Source organism: Malus sylvestris, chromosome 9, assembly GCF_916048215.2.
Source record: "Malus sylvestris chromosome 9, drMalSylv7.2, whole genome shotgun sequence".
NCBI classification, from domain to species: domain Eukaryota; kingdom Viridiplantae; phylum Streptophyta; class Magnoliopsida; order Rosales; family Rosaceae; genus Malus; species Malus sylvestris.
The window spans coordinates 5,260,096-5,280,730 of NC_062268.1; the positions used below are offsets into that span (position 1 = coordinate 5,260,096).

Sequence of the window (20,635 nt, forward strand, 5' to 3'; positions counted from 1 at the left end):
TCTTTCTAGCAGCACACCACGTTTACTAGACGATCTATGAGACGTATACTGTTTTGATTTCTACGATGTTATTCCGCAATATGACTTTTGAGATATTTTTGGGCATGCTAGGAATTTTATTAAATCCATCACTTATTATACTAGTAGTTTTCATTATATATAAACTATGGGGGTTAGTACATTGGTAACTGTTTTATTATTATTATATTTATGAACTTGGTCCACTCACCTTTATTTTGCGCTCCCATTTAGGTCTTAGAAACGAGGACTACGACACGACGTACGAGGCATTCCCTTACCAGTAGCAAATATACCACTCACTTGTGTGATATCTTGTAATGATCTTTCCTTTTTGTGAATCTTGATTTAGATGGTGTTCTGTGCACTCTAGACACTTCCTTAAACTTTGTTTATTACTTCTATATTCTAATGTTTATTCATGAATATTTTCTCCTAATCATTACTCTTGTAATCAATTAATGGTTTTCGTCACCCTCGGGTGTCGGCCAGCACGTGTCTATCCTGGTATTCGGGGAATATCAGGGTCGGGGTGTGTCAAAGAATGTGACGTGGTACGAATTACACATTTTGTTCTCACAAAAGATTATTAATTAGATTTATGTAGAGAAGAATGTTCCCTTTCTTCTCATTTCTATACAGTTCATTTTTGTTTGGGCCATGAATAAAAATAAGGCTTGTTATAGAGTTTATTCATTTTATTTACACAAAGGTTGCACAACACAGGCCCAAAACTTCAAAGCCCACACCAAAATTTGGACGACCATCTCACTTAGCTCTAATTTATCTGAGGCTTGAGACAGAAATTCCTTCGAAGTGTGTTTGCCACGCAGACGACCAAAGATCAGAAATATCACGTCCTTTTAAATACATATGTATGTGTCATCCGACATGATGAAGTCACTACCGACGATCGTGCTAACCGCCTCAAGACACAGTTGAATGTCACCTACCATGAATTACAGTTACTATCAGCGCCAAATGACCGATCTACTTCTGTTCCAGCTCAACGATATGATCAAGGTTGCTCATTCTCCACTGCCTATATAATACAACCATAGACCTTCAAACTCATGACATTCGTCAAGCTGATAGGCCGAGCTACATAACTTGAAATGAAAATTGACTGGAAATGTAAAGAAAGTAGTAAAACTCTAGCAAGATTCATCCCATAAACGACAACATAATGCTAGAGAAGTCCACCTATGATCACTAGTGTCAGATTGGATTTAGTATAAAACATGCACCTCAAAAAGAAAATCATGGTGGTTGAAAATGGACATCAACCGAATCATACCACGGGGTAGTTCAGCTGTAAAAAGTTTAGTATCTCAAGGATCGTAAGCAGTACGTTTGCTTCGAATGAAGGCTTTGAGATTGTAGTTGAAAAGCTAACAAGAGAGTTTTGTTGAAGAACAATTGGGTTTGTGCTAAAAAGCAGTTGGGTTGATTGAAGAGTTAGTCAAGGTTTTGTTTAATTGTAGAGAGGGCTCGACGCATGGAAAATGAGGCATGCAAAACGAGGCATGATTTACACGGGAACTGAGGCGGCTAGATGAACCAAAAATACGACATGCAAAACGAGGTGGGCTCGACACACGGGTCAACCATTGTTGCCCGCACGAAGCGTTAGTGTTAGGGGTGGAACATATATAAGCCGCTATCAATATGGAGTATGGTTCATTTTTAATCGCACGAATCAACCATTGTTGCTCAAACGAACCATTAGTATTGAGGGAAGGGCATTATAAGGGGTAAGGGTTAGTTTTAATCCCACGAGTGGACCATTGTTACTTGCACAAAGCATTCGTGCTAGGGGTGGGCATTTATAGGCCGCTGTCAATATGGGTACAGTTTAGTTTTAATCTCAGGGGTCAACCATGGTTGGCCGGACGAAACATTATTGTCGAAAGTGGGACATTTATCAACTGCTATGTTTTTTTTTTTGGTCAAATTTTTTTTTTCCCTTATGACTCGCCCTTTCTAGAGGGTGCCATAAAGACCGAAGCTCTTTCATTCATCAACGACTTTAACACCAAACTATCATCTTCATGTTGTACAAAATGTATTTTCTTATAATCCATGTTAGAACAATAAAAAACAAGGATATAAATATAAATATAAATCTAAAGGTAATTGAATCTAAATAAAGTAAGGTAGGAAGAAAAAAAAAATTCAATGGAAAAAAAAAAATAGAAAATGATACGATCGGTACTTCACTACCGCTTTTCCAGAGAACTATCGTTGTCAAGGTAGTGAGTAAACCACAAATTAGTCGCTATCATCATACCGATTGCCCCTTTTCGATTTTTTTTTCATTTTAGTTTTTTTGTTATTTTATTTTTATACTTTTTAAATTTTCTTTTATTTCTCTTACCAGCATATTCAAGTTCTTCAAAATATATTTTTCCGTGCAAAATCTATTATGATTCATATTTAAACATTTGTAATCAACGATTTAAAACCTAATTTTAAAGATATTTGAATTTAATAGTGGTTACCCAAATAAAATAAATAAATTGGAATAGGGAAAGATCGGTACCACGCTACTTATCCTCATCCAGTCGTACTTAAATCATCGTTCAATCTATTTATTTTTACGTTTGCCTCACCGTGAAGTTTTGAAAATTAAAGTAAGACTAGTCTAGATTTTATTTTTGTGAATGTTTTTAATCTTGACTCCATCGTGAAATGATTACATTTTAATTATCTTTTTAGTTTCTATTTTAGTTTCATTTACTTTTTAGGCAAGCATATACGAAGTTACACTGAATTTTAAGTCCTCATTCACTCGAGGCACATAAAAGAACTTAGCCGAATTAATGTCTCACTCGGTGCACAATCATTTGGTTAAAAAGTTAGATTAACGCACAAGCTTCACACACTCGAATACAAATATTGTATGTTGGCAACTACCAATAGTGTCATGTCTATTCTCTCTTTCTCTTGAGCCATCTCTTGACATTGAGACCAAAAGTAACTCGGAGCAAATACGTGTTAAACATCATGTCCAAACTCTGTCTGAGTTTTAGCACCAACACATTTTATTGGTATGGATTTTTTTTTCGACTTACATCAACGAATTATAGCTAACAACAATTTAACAGGATAAATTAATTCAACCTTTTTCACTAATCATGCAAAAGACTTAGCAAATGAAATTCAGCAAACATATATAAATATAAGATAAAGACATGATTTTGAATTGGAAAATGTTATTGTAAGATAAAACTAATTTCATAGTCTTTTTAATATAAGGGATATTCTATATTCGAACTTAAGTGTAGAGAAGGGAATACAAGCCAACTTGACTAAATTCATGTTTGCATTTTCATAGTTTCATTCAAAACAACAAAACTTGAATTTAAGAACACACATCACAAGAAAATTAACATAATTTTGAATTGGAATAACTGTGAGTGCCTAAAACCTTCTTTCCCAGACTCACAAGTGTATCCCTAGAAAGAAACTGTGAGAGAATCATATAAGTTCAGGTAGCCTTCAAATACACTTCTTCCTAATATATACTTGCAACCCAACAAATTATAAGTTTCAAACGTATAACTTCTTGCAAACCAAGACTCTTGATACTACGTACACTCTAGAAGGTTAAACTGGGAGGAAATAAACCAACAAATATATATGAAGTTATAACTTGATTAAGGATTATAATGCATCCGTACGAATGATTTGAGAAGGGTTGAAAAACAAAGCAAATCCACCAGCCAACCACCGTCATGAATGGCCTGGTTGGATGAAGCCTACACGCCCTACCCTAGCTAGCCACTTCATCACCATGCCATCACCATTTTTAACAAAAACAAAAACTGCAATGATAGTGGGGTGCACATTGTCATCTGGGCATCTAAGGACAATGCCCAAAAACTTGCAAACCCCTCTTGATTGGTGGAGGAGCCTGAAAAAGCCAGCAAACTTAGGAGAGATTTTCAGTGTGCTGGGAACATTACCCGGTACACTAAGTATAACAATATAATTAGTTAGAAACTTAAAAAGAAAGTTTAAAAAGAAAACTTGATAATCAATTGTATTATGACACTTAGTATACTAGGTTGTGTTCCTGCACACTAAATTTTTTCTCCAAATTTAGAGAATCCTAGGCACTACAGAAACCCTAGCTAGACCACCTAGCTAGAGAGAGAGTTTGACAAGCCAAGCAATTGGGCTAGGAGGTGGAGCACTAAGCATCCATGTGCGCTTGTAAATGAGAAATTTTTTCATATATCAGAAACACGATTTGGTATACTAAGTGTCATAATATAAGTAATTGAAATTTATTTTACAAGTATCCAACTACTTGTATTATAACATTTAGAATAGCAAATCGTGTTTCTAGCACACTGAAAAATCTCTCTTTATTAACGTTTGCCAGGCCCACGTGTGACATCTAACGTGCACTCGCGTTTTGTCGTCTGCCTACTTTAGTCTTTGCCTTTGTTCATGTCTATCTATCATTGTTTGTTGTTAAAATTTTAGGGTTTCCTTTTTTAAAATAAATTTCGGATATCTTTTGGAGTGTCGTTTGGTACGAAAAGGGCAGGTGTTAAATCAAGTGCCCTTCCGTGCATAACCAGACCGTCATTGTAGGGCAAATGTCCCAGACTGAGACATTTTATTTTCCCAAAATGCCATTGGAGCCTTGGATTGTAGTGATTGTCCAACAAAGTTCGAGGATAAAATAGAAACAAATGAAGAGATATGGAGAATGATTTTGAGAGGTAGATAAGATATGTAAGTTGAGTGAGGGGAAAAAAGGAGTTCTATCTTCAGATTCAATCTCACTTTCACTCACGTTTGGTTTGAAGGAAAAGTGCCATTCAAAATTGAGGTTGAAAGTTTCTTTTGGGGTGTATTCCTTCAATTTATTTGACATACATTGCTAAGTATGCGTTCAAAATTGAGGTTGAAGTTTCTTTTGGGGTGTATTCCTTCAATTTGAGTGCATACATACACGTTGCTAAGTATGGGTCAATAATTTACTTAACATGGGTACGTGAAGAGAGATATGGAGATGAGAGAACTGAACCGTGGTCGAGGAAATCTCTCTTATTATACTCCTAAACTTAAGAAGTTTGTTAGGAACAATTGTTCATGCATGTTTTAGTACTTGAAAGCAGAATTCAAACATGCATGCGCCATGCACTACCAAAATTGGTGAAACGGATAGTTGTAAGCTATCTGTTGAATTACAACCAAAACCAAGCATGCTTATAGTTAAAAGTTTGCTGCATTTTCTGGCCTGCTTGACTGAACAATTGGCCAGCGTAGTAGATAAACAACAACCCATATAGGCATGTTGGAAAATAGTTGACCATTTAAACAGGTTTACTAAAGCTAAAGCTAGCTGCGTAGAATTGAGAACACTCGTTCTTTTCACCAGCAAATTCCGAACCAACCCTATACCACCAGAGAAACTTGCATACCCAGGTGTATGTTCGGCTCCATATTCTCGCGTGACGTTGACTATGTTCCGTGATCAGCGTTACATGGAGAAGGGGGACATACAACCCAGGGTCAGTGAAGTACTTCTCCTTTATTACACACACACAGACATTCCTAAGGAGTCGAAACTAAGTGATGCAACATTGACCAACCAAATGCAGTTGTCCATACAATATACACTACAAGTACAGTTGAGCAGAAAAACATACTCCAAAGTCTGGGGTTTTTCAATTACTTACTCATCCACCTCTATATACTCCAAATCCTCAAAGAAAATAAAATTGAGAGACGTATGGAACAGGAGAAGGACAGTTGCAAGACAAGAAAAGATAGAGCAGTCTAAACCTGTCTAATGGCATTGTTGACCATTCAGTCCACTCAACTTGACCCAACCCAAACCCTCAGGTGGGGGGAGAGAGAGAGAGAGAGAGAGCATTGCCTGATGGTTTCTGCATCCATTTAAAACTCTTTTAGTTAGTGGAAGACTGCATTTTAAAGTACATATACATGAATCCCATATATCCATTTCCCACCACTACACTACAAGAGGGGTTTCCACTCAGTAACATCTGCTAATTTGAATGGCTTGAACAATAAGTAATCGATTCTCCATGTTCCTGCTACAACTGACTTAATTGACCTAAGTGCACCATTAATTATGCTTAAATACTTAACCAAGCCAGAAAAAACAGAGATCCACTCTTGAAACTATATCTTAGTTACAAGAGTGGATCTCTGTTTTTTACTGACTTCGTTAAATATTTAAGCATAATTAAAGGTGCACTTAGGTCAAATTAAGTCAGTTGTAGCAGGAACATGGAGAAAAGATTAGCTTCTGTTCAAGCCATTCCAATTTAGCAGATGTTACTTAGTGGAAAACTCTTGTAGTGTAGTGGTGGGAAATGGAAATATGGGATTTATGGATGTACTTTAAAATGCAGTCTTCCACTAACTAAAAGAGTTTTAAATGGATGCAGAAACCACAAGCTTAGTTGCTATAGTTCTAGTAGCGTTACTTGTCAAATAAATATATGTCATGTACTTGAAAAGTGAATCATTTGTCTAATAAACACTTGTTATGTAGTGAATTAGTGACAAAAAAAATATACCTCTAAAGAAGGCCAAACTAATTTGGGTGAGTACAATTTGTCCTCAGCTGGCCAATAATAAAGTAATACAAACTGATTTTTATAATAATGCAGATTGTTAATAATTGAGTTGCATTTCTCTTTCTTGGAGAATATATGCTTGCTTGCACCTTTGTATCTCAGCTTACAAAAGAGGACAAGAAAATTGTTGTCCAATATCTCACTTTAATTGTCCCCGATATATATTTCTAACTTGAATTTTGCTATCTACTTTAACTACTAAGTGGTGTATAGGATTAGCATATCGCTATACGTATTTCATATTTTATCGTAGAAGATCCGAAACTACCTATCAGTCCAACAACTAAAAACGCCGCAGAGGGCGTATGTTGTTAATGATCGAACAAATTATTGTTTACGGTTGATTAATTGATATGCTAATAGGGAGTTTAAGTGTTTGATGAGTCACTGATCAGCTCCTTAATTATTATAACCAGTACGTATAAAAGTTCTAGGCTTTCTAAAACCTCTTTAATTTCTTCCATTTCCTTACGTCACAAGGCTCTATTGGATGGCAAGTATCCATCCTATAGACTTGACAATGGCACATCAAAATTAAGATTGACTTGTTGAACCCATTTTCTCTTGCACTGCATTATTTTGAACTAAACATTCTTCCATTAAAATCATTGTACTCCCAATAATTTATGACATGAACTCTCTCTCTCTCTCTCTCTCTCTCTCTCTCTCTCTCTCTCTTTCCCTCTCTCATGTAAGCGGAGATTTGATCTGAAAATTGATTATCCACTAACCCTACTTGTAATCCCCCATGTTGAATGTATGTATGTAAAAATATCATTTCATGCATACATGCATGTAGCCATCGATAGATGGATGCATGCCCATAACGAACATGTAAATGAGAGACAGACAGACATCTCTCGGACATTCATGTACTCATAGATGAATGTGATGATGCTGCTTAAAATAGAGACATGATGTGCATGATCTTCCAATCAGCTGAGCTTTGAAGGCACTTTCTCACACTTTTCATCCCTATAAAAGACCTCATCTCCTCAAGCTTCTCTCCCCCCTCCCAACGCAAACAAAAACTAAGTGCTCTCCACTCACCTTCTTCACCACTAAGACCTTGAATTTATCCATTGAAACTTCAAGAAGCTATGCAGCCCGGTGAGGTCACCGGACTCCATTACCTCGCTCCCTTGAGCTCATCATCTCCCTACCCTCCTCATTTCAGCATGAGCACTCAAAGCAACGCAACTGCGTTTCAATTTAACCGGTTTTCTAGCCCATTGTACAATTTTCAATTCCCTAATTCCCAACTTCAAGAAATTAATAACAATCCACAGCAACCATCCTCGTTCAGTAGTTCAACCTCTGATGAGGCTGATGAGCAGCAACTCAGTCTCATCAACGAGAGGAAACAAAGACGAATGATATCTAACAGAGAATCTGCGCGCAGATCACGTATGCGCAAGCAGAAGCACTTGGATGAGCTCTGGTCACAAGTCGTTTGGCTCAGAAATGAGAATCACCAACTTGTGGACAAGCTGAACCATGTCTCAGAGTCCCACGACAAGGTTCTGGAAGAGAATGCTCAGCTCAAAGAGGAAGCTTCTGAGCTTCGCCAAATGGTCAATGACCTGCAACTGCACAGTCCTTATAATCCTTTCCTTCGAGACCTCGAGGATGTCCCATGCAACACTGCTTATCTGAGAACGGAGTCCTCAAACCCGTCCATCACAAGTTCCATGGATTTGCTAGGCTAATATCGATGGACACAAGTTCTTATCTATTCCCCATTTTTCCCATTGCCCATCTATGGTGATCTTCTGTTTGTGTAGAAGTCAACCAGTCCTTAACTCACTTTAAAATCTGTATCAGATCCAAGCGAATAAGCAATAAAATGTTTTGAGCATTTTTCATTGAATCATTGCTCAAAATTTTCGGCACTATCTCTTAGCTAGAATCTTATCTATCTCAAAAAAAAATTCTTAAATCATGTAAACTCTCGCTAACTAGCTGCATAAAGTTAAATACTGCTTGTTCTTACATAAAAACTTTCCAAAAAATCCTGATCACCGAAAAATTATCAGATCACCTGATCAGCTACCGAGCTTGCTAGATATTTATCATCAATAATTCTAGAAATATTGTTAAAAAATAGAGGTTATTACGCAACGAAGAAACAATAATTTCAGGTGTACTAGAACAAAGGGAGGAGAAAAAAAATCCAATGTGTGGAGCAGAAAGTGGCAATGGTGGTGGGGGGGGGGGGGGAGTTGGTCATGACACAGAAATAAAGGTGGTGAAAATGGGAGTTGGTTCGTCATATTAAAATTACTATAAAGAGGTAAGACATTCACAAAAGCTATCCACTAACATATACATCCAATTAAGCACTGGTTTCTAGCTTTTTAGAGAGCTGGCTTGACTAGACACAACGACATGTTTTATTTTGTTTTGTTTTGCAATTTGTTCTCTTTGATTTGGATATTTTCTCAGAGACTTCATCTCTCTCTTTCTTTCTTTCCTGCAATACCTTATTTGCCTACGAAGATCTGCAAACGTAAGAGCCTTGATATTCTATTTATATATATTTCCAGTGATGATCGTTTACACGCATTATATGCAATCAAATCAGAGTTGCAATCAAGCTCACGGCCGATAAATTTCAAATCCATCTCATCAGAATGAATCCTATCCAGATTTACTGCAGTTTAATCAAGTTCCAAAGTTTTGTATAGCAGCATAAAGCATAACAGAAACACTGATTGTTCTATGAGTACATATGTTTAATCCTAAACTGTGTTAATATTATATCGCACATACTTAATATATCCCTTTACCTTTCAGAGAAGTGCACAAAATAATCCACGGCAAATGAAGAAGAGAGAATATCAAGGTTCAATTCCAACAAAAAGTTTTCAGAAAGCGGAATATGAGGGAAGCTCTAGCAAAGGGTTTGTTCCGAAATTCCTAGGGTGCTTTTCCAATTTATATTTTACTTCAAATACGTTAAACGTAAAAGAATAAGAAACAAAGTCATACGATTTTATTAAAATTAATCAGAAAGCAGTATACATCAATAGTAACACAAATGTGCAGATATGACCTGTACAGACTACAACTAGAAAAACAAAGAACTGGGGCGTCCAAAAATTAGAATAAGAAAGTTACGAATCAGCCTGCAAGATTATTCTATCATTTACAGTTTGAATTTGTGTAACAACATCACCAGTATTCGTTGCAAGAGCATGTCGCGTCCTTGAAATGATGAAACCGATTTGAATCCCTTACTACTATTTCTCTACCAGTGGCTTGCGAAATATATTTAATAGCAGTGTGACAGTCTCTGCAAACATGGAGATTCTTAAACACTCCAATGGGTTTTGATTTCGATGTCCCAATAAGACCAAGTAGAATTCCTTTTGCTGCTCTTCCATATCATGAAGTACATAATCTGTATTCGGGACATAGCGCAATTTCTTTATCTTTGAGCCCAACTGGTTCAGTTCATCATAAATCTCCTTCGCTTTTGGGTGTGAAGTATCCCCAACATGAAACTTGTGGATCTTATTTTTCACCTCTATCCAGCTAGAACCTGCTTCTTTGATCAAATACTTCTCTTTCATATCTTTTCTTACTTTTGCCACTTCTTCCCACAAACCAGTGGAAGCATACAAATTTGATAGTAAACTATATGCTGCCGAATCATGTGGGTTCTTCTCGATAATCATCCTTGCTGCATGTTTACCAAGCTCTATGTTACCATGCACTCGGCAGGCTCCGAGAAATGTTCGCCAGATTAGTTCATCGGCTGTAAAAGGCATTGAGTTAATAAACTCGAGCGCTTCTACAAGGGATCCTGAGCGGCCTACTAAATCAACCATGCATGCATAATGTTCCATTCCTGGGATGATACAATGTTTTTTCTCCATCCCTCATCAACCAAACCCGCATGGCTACAAGCTGATAAAACAGCAATATATGTGATCTCGTTCGGCTTTATTCTGGCCTCAAGCATTTTGTCAAACACTTCTACCGCTGGAGCTGCATATCATTGAAGTCCATGATATAACATTCCAATCATCCATCTCATTGAACACTAAAAAGGCAGCATCTATGTTTCCACACCTGGAATAATGGAAACCAAAGCATTACAAATGCTTGGTATGACTCAAATCCTGACTTTATTATCCGGGCATGGATTTGTTCTCCCTTACCAACTGCACAAATGCTTGCAGCTCCACTCTAGAGACTAGAAAATGTGAAAGCACCAGCCCCAAATCCTGTATCCTGAATTTCATGAAAAAGTCCAAAGGCTTCTTCTGCGTCTGAATGCTTGGCATATGCATCAACGACTGTGTTATATAAGATATCAAAATTTTCTCATACAGAACATCAAAAGATTTGTGGGCATCTTCCACCTGGCCTGACTTTGAGTACATGCAATAAGTGAATATCCCACACAGTTGATGGAAGCCAGACCTGATTTCACTGCCAAGGAGTGAACTTGTTCACCCGTACGCAGATCCAAAAGATTTGCACTAGTCTTCAGAATGCTAGAAAAGGTGAAATGGTTTGGCAGAACAAGACCTGACATTATTTCAACAAAGAGTTTGATGGCTTCCTCATCACCCTTTCCGCTCTGCACATATCCATTGATAATTGCAGTCCATGACACAACATTATTGTTTAGCATCCGATCAAATACCTTCCTCGCATCATTCATCGATCCATCAGCCGCACACTTGGAATACATGTCCACCAAACAACACCCGACACAATGACCTAAAGCCAATCCAGACTGTGTAACCCACGAATGCAATTGCTGCCCTAATGATAGTGATTCCAACTTTGTGCACGCCAATATAACGCCACTTAGTGCAAACTGGTCAGGCATGAGCCCACTCAACAACATATCTACATACAAATCAATTGCCTCTCTGGGGAAACCCATCTGAGCAAACATATACGCTTCACCCAAATCTCCACTACCCTTGGCAAACATATCGATTAATGAGCACCCAACACACACATCAGACCCAAGATACCCACTTTTGATCACTGACCCAAAAATTATCTTCCCAATCCCAATATTTCGGGCATTCAAACACGCCCGAATCACCGATGCGAAGCAATACTTAACCCATGTTCGAGCATATGAAGAAATGTCGAAATCGCTTCGTATCCCATATCGTTGTTCACAAAACAAGACACCATGGCACTCCAAGAAACCAAATTTCTTTCACTGCCCATGTTTTCAAAGATGGAATTCGCCTTCTTCCAGTCCCCAGATTTCGAATACAAGCTGATCAAGGAGTTCAGAAGCACCGGGTCGGGTTCGAGCTGCGAGCAAGCCAGCCGGTCGTGGACAAGCTTTCACAGGTCGAAGTTCCGGGATCGGATGCAGGACTTGAGGAGGAGGGAGTAGGCGGGGAGGTCCGTGTGCGTCCCGCGCTGTGCCATGAGATCGAGGGTGGTGATTGCTTTGCGGAGATGGCCGACATGAATGTGGCTGATCAGACGGTTGTTGAGAAGGTCAAAGTTGGTGGCTTTCTGGGGGGGCGGAGAGGAGGAGGTGGTGGGAGTTTGGCGGGAGCGGGAAGAGAGAGGCTCAGGCTTGGCATGTTTGTCACTAACGGCTAACTCTGAATTCCATTTCAAATTTCTGTTACTAGAAAAATTGATAGGCTTTTGTCTTACAATTTTGAAGCATACACGCTCTATCTTTTTACGTCCGTGACAATAAACATCAAGAAATAAAGAGTCGAACTTTATCATTTATACAAAAACGTTACTTTCATAATTTATCCTACATTTTTTTTTTGGTCAAGGTCCTAAATATGGTTAAACTCGAGCGAATTATAAGTTGATTTCAGCCCAAGTTTCTCAATATAAATTTAAACTTGAGTCTAATTTTATTAGTGAAAAATGTATAAACCTAAACTCAACCCATGAAATATTTTTTGAACTCCAATTAGAAAAGAAAATTCGATTAAACTACGTTATTGTAATCAACTTAGCTAAATTTAAGTCTGCCGCACAAGTTTTAGATTCGTTGGGTGGGTTAGACTAATGACCTTAGAATTTTATTGAACTTGCCCGTTCTCTTTCCACCACCTATTATTATTATTTTATTTTAAATAATAATAACACCGACACGGAAATTAGGTCCTTCTCACTTGGAAGTTTGATCCCTTCCACGCTTTCACATGGTCTTCTTCTTCACACCCAGCTGAGATCTCACAGACACTCACACACTTCCAATCACCTCTCTCTCTCTCCTCTCTCTCACTCCTCATTCCACTTTCCAATCAGCTGAGAGAGAGAAAACCCAAACCCTTTGCTGCTGCTGCTGCTGCTGCTAGAATCAAAACACCATTCAATCATCAATAATCGATCATACTCTGTTTTGAGCCTTCTGATCGGAAGTTTTGGTTGCTCCAATGGCGGTGGCCATGCGAGGCAGCCGAGGAGGAGGGTCGGGTTTTGGCGGGTTCAGCCTCCGGAGCTTCTTCTCGTACCGGATCTTTGTCTCGGCTATGTTCTCTCTCCTCTTCATTGCTACGCTTTCTGTTATCCTCACCACAAATCCTTCAACTCCGCACCACGACTCTGTATGTATTGCCCCCTCTTCCCTAAATCCATTTTCTCCCAATTATTTATTTGATTAATCGAGGTTTAGATTGAAATTTCGAAGCTTTAGCAAAACCCAGATGTTAATTTCGCTGATTAATCACAACCCACGTTCTAACTTTCACATCTGAACAAATCCCAGATTGGAAAAAAAAGAAAAAGAAAACCCATGTGAAAATCTTGGGAGTAGTACAAAACCCAGATGTTAATTTTTCAATTAGATAGGATTGAAGTTTTAATCTTGATGTTTAATTGATTGCAGGCACTTCCAACAACTGGAAACGCGTACATGCGTAGGACGTTTTTAGCTTTAAATTCCGACCCTTTGAAAACCAGATTAGATTTGATATATAAGCAAGCCAATGATCATGTTACTCTGGTGAATGCTTACGCGGCGTACGCCAGGAAGCTTAAGCTTGAGATATCTAGGCAAATGAGAATGTTTGATGATTTGGCGTCAAATTTCTCTGATCTTCAAATGAAGCCGGGTTACAGAACTGCATTGTTTGAATCAGACGGTCCGTTGGATGAGGATGTTTTGAGGCATTTTGAGAAGGATGTGAAGGATAAGGTCAAAATTGTTCGGTTGATGATTGCGGAGTCAAAGGAAAATTATGATAATCAGCTCAAGATTCAGAAGTTGAAGGATACCATTTTTGCTGTTAATGAGTTGCTTATAAAGGCAAAGAAGAATGGGGCATTTGCAAGCTCGATTGCCGCAAAATCGATACCAAAAAGTTTGCATTGTTTGGCCATGAGGCTTGTTGAGGAAAGAATATCACATCCGGAGAAGTACAAGGAAGAAGAACCAAGCCCCGAATTTGAGGATCCAAGTTTGTATCATTTTGCAATTTTTTCGGATAATGTCATCGCAGTCTCAGTGGTTATACGATCTGTGGTTAAGAACTCAGTTGAACCGTGGAAACACGTTTTCCATGTTGTTACAGATAGGATGAATCTTGCTCCGATGAAGGTTTGGTTTAAGATGAGGCCTGTGGAACGGGGTGCGTATGTTGAGGTGAAGGCAGTAGAAGACTTCACTTTCTTGAATTCTTCATATGTGCCGGTGTTGAGGCAACTTGAGTCAGCAAAGTTGCAGAAGTTCTACTTTGAGAATCGGGCAGAGAATGCTACCAAGGATACACAAAACATGAAGTACAGGAACCCCAAGTACTTGTCAATGTTGAATCACCTTCGGTTTTATTTGCCGGAGATGTACCCTAAACTGCACAAAATTCTCTTTTTGGATGATGACGTCGTGGTTCAAAAGGACTTGACAGGATTGTGGAAGATTGATTTGGATGGGAAGGTGAATGGAGCTGTTGAGACGTGCTTTGGGTCCTTCCATCGTTACGCCCAGTATTTGAATTTTTCACACCCACTTATCAGGGAGAGGTTCAATCCCCGGGCTTGTGCTTGGGCCTACGGGATGAATATTTTTGATCTTGATGCTTGGAGGCTGGAGAAAAGCACCGAGCAGTACCATTACTGGCAGAACTTGGTAAGTGTTTATTTTCATCGTAAATTCCTTGTGTGTATGAAGATTAAGTACCATTCGGGTTAGCAATTTCGAAGTATGTTAATCCTTCCACAGAAACACTTGTGATTTTCACTTTGGAATTGCTAGCCGAATGGCACAATATGTAGTTGAAGTACAATTGCGCCGTTACTTTCATAAGTGGAATGCATCATTCATAGTGATCGGTGAGTACTTTTGCCCATGAATTTTTGCAGAATGAGGACCGGACTCTATGGAAGCTGGGGACTCTTCCGCCGGGGCTGATTACCTTCTACTCGACGACCAAGTCTCTGGACAAGTCATGGCATGTTCTTGGGCTGGGGTACAATCCCAGTATTAGCATGGACGAGATTAGAAAAGCTGCGGTCATTCATTACAACGGAAACATGAAACCTTGGTTGGACATTGCTATGAACCAATACAAGAAACTGTGGACGAATTATTTGGACAATGATATGGAATTTGTTCAAATGTGCAATTTTGGCTTATAGAAAATAAAAACCATCTTCGCTGCTCGGATCCAAGTTCATCAGCGAGTCGCAGCTATTGTCAGTCACTACGTGCTAATTCTCACAAGTTTTGGTTTCCTTCGTTAGTCGCAACCTCAGAGCGAAGCTCGGTGAGAAATTATGTCGTCTTTCTTTCTTTTTAAATTTTGGGAAAGGCTGCCTGTTATGCTTGCCTAAATGTTGTATCTGTTGCTCATGTGAATCATGGATTGTACCAGATTGGGAATGTGTACGTAGCAATTCTTCTGCACTTTGCAGTATATGTAATTCACAGATTCAGATTACTTGAAGCTTTAGCGAAAACCCGGTGACAACTACCACTGAAGTTTTGATGGTTGAAGCGTTCATCAAACGAATCCGATCTTACCCTAAATTCTCTCTTATCAGAAGACTCATCTCTCACTTTTTATCAACGGGAAGTCGAATAGAATGCAGTAATGGTTGAAGCATTTGTTGTTTGTGAATGTTCTTAGTATTCCTGCTAATGTAGGAAGCTCTTATTTGTGGCGGGAGTTGTTTATCCATGTTCTTAGTATTCCACCTAATGTTGTTATCACATAATCATTATTCATTTATCAAATTTAGTAGGAAGATCGTATTTGTGGTGGGACTTGGCTACGGTACATATACATTCACCATCTAATGGTTAGATACGAAATTTTTTTCTTTTTGGATGCATATTTTAGATTATAAATGTATTAAGTAAATGCATATAGCGGTGCGAGTCATCTTATTTGTGATTGGTGGATAAGAATTCACATTCATATACAAAGGAACCGGATCCCCTCCAGTCCCAAAGGAACTGAGTCCAACGATCAAATTATCCGGACCATTGAAATTTGATTTAATGATTACAATTATTATAACTTTTAGAGAACTTCCAATTTGTAGTCGTTAGATTAAATTTCAATGGTTCGATCATTTGATGAGTGGGCCCAGTTCATTTAGGTCCGGAGAGGATCCGGTTCCATATACAAAGACGCAAACGGATTCTTGTGGTGTGCGGATGCTTTGCAAATGGTGACGTCATGTTGAGATGGTTAATGTCTAATATATTCATATAATTTGCAATTGGACAAAAGTGTCCACACAAATAATGTCCAGGTCAGATGCATATGCTTTCCTAGATCCATTTCAGCTTCTTATCGCATTTAAAATTTGAAAGGTTAATTGAGTTGAAAATAGTGTTGAGATTAAACAGGATAGTGCAAGTGGAAGAAAATGCTATATGATTATCATTTCGCTATAATATGTTTGCAATGCGCTGCTACTTAGTACTACAGTTTAGTGATGTAAGTGAAATATTTTAGATTTGAGTTTGAATCATATTATTGCTAGTTCATTGTGAAACTAAATCCACTCTTTCCCCTATAACGTAGCTAATATCGTTTGTTAAAAAAAAAAAATGTTTGCAATGCTCACCTCTCGAGATAAGGGTAGGAGCCTATGAGGTGCAACAGGGTTGGAAGGACTTAATTACATAATGAACAATCTAATTTGATATCAAATTCGATATTCACAAACCTAAATCTGTAGTGGCGCCAGTCAACTGTTGCGGTACTTTGGAGGGGCTTTCCATATCTCCACCTCACCTAACCCATCTTCAACGACGGCTTGTCCACCTCACCTACCGGGTCAGTGGCCAATCTTGACCCGCTATGCCAAGAAATTATTTTTTTCTTAATATAAAAGCTCAACACTTTCCGCCTACCACAGATCTTTGATTTCTTGGGTTCTGCTCGATTTCTTCAGATTTTCAATCCCCTTTCTCTCCTTACAGAAGAACACTTTCAGGTTTGGATCATTTTGCTTTCTGGGTCTTGATCAAAATGCTCCCCCTACTGATTTACTTTGCTGAATGTAATTACATCCATTAAATTATTTGACTTGCTGCGGTTAAAAATCATAGCTTTTCTGACGTTTGATTGGATCCTATGATTTGGGATTGTTGATCTGTGTTCGTTTTGTTACTGTGCTATTGGGTTGCTCTTGATCTTGACGATGAATTTGGTTTTGCAATAATCTGTGGATTCTTGGGATTTTTCAGATTGATTAGATCATGCTTTTTAGTTCATCCAATCAGTTTGGTTGATGGGTTCTGGAATTTTATGATTTTTATATTAAATATGATTTGAGTTTTGTTACAGATAAGTATAAGTGGGTCTGGTTTAATTTGGTTAGCTTCAGAGTTCAGAGAATTCACTCTTGTGGGTTTCTACGGAGGTTGTGGGGCAATGAAAGTTTAGTTTTTTTATATTTGTTTGTCCATTGACTCGATCGGAACAATTGGACCGTCAAAGTTAGGGCTTAGTGATTAAACTGGAGTAACATCGTTGTTCGTTAGATTTGTTAGTTTAGTGTTATTCATCTGAGGATCATATACTTAACGTTTAATCTCGTCTGTTCTACAATGCGAAATTAGTGTGCAGGGTTATCCTCACATTTTGTTCCCCGGGACTCGGGTTATTTAGATTTGTACTCTATGTCTCTCCAGTATATGGATCTAGTCTGACAGTCTCACTAACAATTGCATGTAGCAGACAGGGAAAGAGATGGCTGCACCACCAAAACCCTCAAGAATAGGCCTTGCCGGTTTGGCTGTCATGGGCCAAAATTTGGCCCTCAACATTGCAGAGAAAGGCTTCCCCATTTCGGTATACAACAGAACTACCTCCAAAGTTGATGAGACTGTTGAGCGAGCTAAAAAGGAAGGAAACCTTCCCCTTTATGGATTCCATGATCCCGAATCTTTTGTTAAGTCAATCCAGAAACCCCGTGTCGTGATCATGCTTGTCAAGGCTGGGGTGCCTGTTGACCAGACCATAAAGACCCTTTCCGTCTACCTGGAGAAAGGCGACTGCATCATTGATGGTGGTAATGAGTGGTATGAGAACACTGAGAGGAGGGAGAAAGCCATGGCCGAATTAGGTCTTCTTTACCTTGGAATGGGAGTTTCAGGTGGTGAGGAGGGGGCTCGATACGGACCTTCTATGATGCCTGGAGGATCCTTTGAGGCCTATAAGTACATTGAAGACATTCTTCTTAAGGTGTCAGCTCAAGTTCCGGACAGTGGTCCTTGTGTGACTTACATTGGCAAAGGTGGGTCTGGTAACTTTGTCAAGATGATTCATAATGGGATTGAATACGGTGATATGCAGCTCATAGCGGAGGCTTATGATGTGCTGAAATCAGTGGGAAAGTTGTCAAATGAGGAACTCCAAAAAGTTTTCTCAGAGTGGAACAAGGGTGAGCTTCTCAGCTTCCTGATTGAAATCACTGCCGATATATTTGGAATCAAGGATGACAAGGGAGATGGATATTTGGTTGACAAGGTTTTGGACAAGACTGGCATGAAGGGTACTGGTAAATGGACCGTACAGCAAGCTGCTGAACTATCAGTTGCAGCTCCAACAATTGAATCTTCTTTGGATGCAAGGTTCCTTAGTGGGTTAAAGGACGAGAGGGTTAAAGCAGCTAAAGTGTTCAAGTCAGCTGGCTTTGAGGATAGCTTGAATGCCCCAGAGGTGGATAAGGCAAAGTTGATCGATGATGTGAGGCAAGCTCTTTATGCATCCAAGATATGCAGTTATGCACAAGGGATGAATCTGATCCGTGCAAAGAGTATCGAGAAGGGATGGGACTTGAAGTTGGGCGAATTGGCCAGGATTTGGAAGGGAGGATGCATCATTCGTGCAGTGTTCCTGGACAGAATTAAGAAGGCCTATGATAGGAATGCTGATCTCGCAAACCTTCTCGTGGACCCAGAGTTCTCAAAAGAGATTGTTGAGAGGCAGTCTGCCTGGAGAAGGGTGGTATGCCTTGCTATCAACTCAGGCATCAGCACCCCAGGTATGTCAGCAAGCCTTGCTTATTTTGACTCCTACAGAAGGGATACCCTACCGGCGAACTTGGTCCAAGCTCAACGTGACTACTTTGGTGCTCATACATACGAACGAACTGACATGGAAGGCGCTTTCCATACTGAATGGTTCAAGATCGCCAAACAGTCAAAGATCTAAGTCCAGTTTCCTTGCCATCCTACTCAAGCAGAGAACCCTCCTTCATCCGAATAATTTCTGCTGACGATTTTACGCTGGGCGGAGCTTCTGCCAACTCTTTTCGGTGAAAATTTTATCCCAAACATGTTTTATCAGTTTTTTTTTAAGACTTAGAAGTGTGCTTTGTTATTCTTGTGCTTTTGACAGATCTGTCCACCCCCACAGACCCCTCTCTAATATGGAAGACATAATTCTGTTCAATGTAAGGACTCTGGCGTGATAATCTAGACTGTAATGTTTGAAGAAAAAAATCAACGAAAAAAAATCTTATATTTCTCAATCTCTGCAGCTTTAATTATTATTATTTTTTGTGCATTTTTCCTGCAATTATTGTATGTGCCAAATATTCCTTAAGTATTTGGATGATGCTCTGAAGTACATCAATATGTGATTTAACAGTTGTCTGAATGAGAGCCGAAGAATTCGAAAGAATTTTACAACTGAATGTGAACCGAAGAATTCAAAGAATTCTTCAAGTGATGTGATCCATTTAAAAGACATGTAGTATAGGACTCCCCAAATTATGGGGGTTGGTTTTCTTATGAATCTTATCTGATCATGTTGACCTAATGAATAATAAGGCAAAAAGCGAGGCAAAAGGACATGTTCTTTGTTTCTTAAAATTCATTTTTCACTTTGCTAAACAACTGTTTGAGTGTGTTCTGTGCGGTTTTCTATGATGCGGACACATCTTGTTAGATAATTGCAAGATATGAGTAGCCGGTCGATCTCCACAATACAGTCATTCGACCGGCCACTCGCATTTCGCGATATCAGAGAACTTAAATATGCTGATTACATGATAAAACGTGCAAATTTGATGACAAATCACAGATTTTGTTTTTGAAAGTGGTAGAATATTCTGTGGAGTTGGAAGTACAGCCCATGTTGGGTACTTGCTTTGCTGTTGCATCTGCACATCTGTTGCAGAAATACTCTACCAACAACGACAACAACAATCAAGTCTTATCCTGTTAAGTAAGGTCGATTATATGAATCCTAGAACGTCATAACGTTCAGTTTTGTACCAAGTTTTCCGTTAGCTCCAAGCATTCCACATCTTTTCTTATAGTCTCTTTTAAAGTCTTTGTTGGTCTTCCTCTACCTCTTTTGTCCTGATCCTCTGTCTTATAGTCACATTTTGTAATCGAAGCACCTATAGACCTTCAATTTATGTGTCAAAATCATCTTAACCGATTTTCTCTCATATTTATCTTCAATTGCGGTCACTCCTACCAATTTATAGTTTTTTTTTTTTTTTGTTAAACTCTACCAATTTTTCCTGTGACTGTCACAACAAAAAAACCTCAGCATTCATAG

The 20,635-nt window shown here is 38.8% G+C and overlaps 3 protein-coding genes and 1 pseudogene across 5 annotated transcripts; 3 read left to right on the forward strand and 1 right to left on the reverse strand.

The window, feature by feature from the left end:
- The first annotated feature begins 7,635 nt into the window (after positions 1-7,635).
- Positions 7,636-8,539, forward strand: LOC126582988 (basic leucine zipper 43-like). Its single transcript, XM_050247277.1, has one exon. It carries the CDS (start codon positions 7,748-7,750, stop codon positions 8,354-8,356), a length of 609 nt encoding a protein of 202 aa, XP_050103234.1. The 5' UTR covers positions 7,636-7,747; the 3' UTR covers positions 8,357-8,539.
- A 1,157-nt stretch (positions 8,540-9,696) lies between these two features.
- Positions 9,697-12,245, reverse strand: LOC126582985 (pentatricopeptide repeat-containing protein At3g49170, chloroplastic-like; annotated as a pseudogene).
- Positions 12,246-12,776: 531 nt separating this feature from the next.
- LOC126582986 (probable galacturonosyltransferase 9) lies at positions 12,777-15,560 on the forward strand. 2 transcript variants are annotated; one of them, XR_007609642.1, is made up of 4 exons: positions 12,777-13,210; positions 13,492-14,730; positions 14,964-15,367; positions 15,476-15,560. XR_007609642.1 is itself a non-coding variant. In XM_050247274.1 (3 exons), exons 1-3 carry the CDS (start codon positions 13,040-13,042, stop codon positions 15,237-15,239), a joined length of 1,686 nt encoding a protein of 561 aa, XP_050103231.1. In that variant the 5' UTR covers positions 12,777-13,039; the 3' UTR covers positions 15,240-15,560. The 2 variants fall into 2 exon arrangements, 1 of the variants encoding a protein (XP_050103231.1); XM_050247274.1 differs by having other exon boundaries at positions 14,964-15,560.
- Positions 15,561-16,873: 1,313 nt separating this feature from the next.
- Positions 16,874-19,595, forward strand: LOC126582987 (6-phosphogluconate dehydrogenase, decarboxylating 2-like). 2 transcript variants are annotated; one of them, XM_050247276.1, is made up of 2 exons: positions 16,874-17,051; positions 17,795-19,595. In XM_050247276.1, exon 2 carries the CDS (start codon positions 17,810-17,812, stop codon positions 19,274-19,276), a length of 1,467 nt encoding a protein of 488 aa, XP_050103233.1. In that variant the 5' UTR covers positions 16,874-17,051; positions 17,795-17,809; the 3' UTR covers positions 19,277-19,595. The 2 variants fall into 2 exon arrangements, with proteins under 2 accessions (XP_050103233.1, XP_050103232.1); XM_050247275.1 differs by having other exon boundaries at positions 16,876-17,051; positions 17,798-19,595.
- The last annotated feature ends 1,040 nt before the right edge of the window (positions 19,596-20,635 follow it).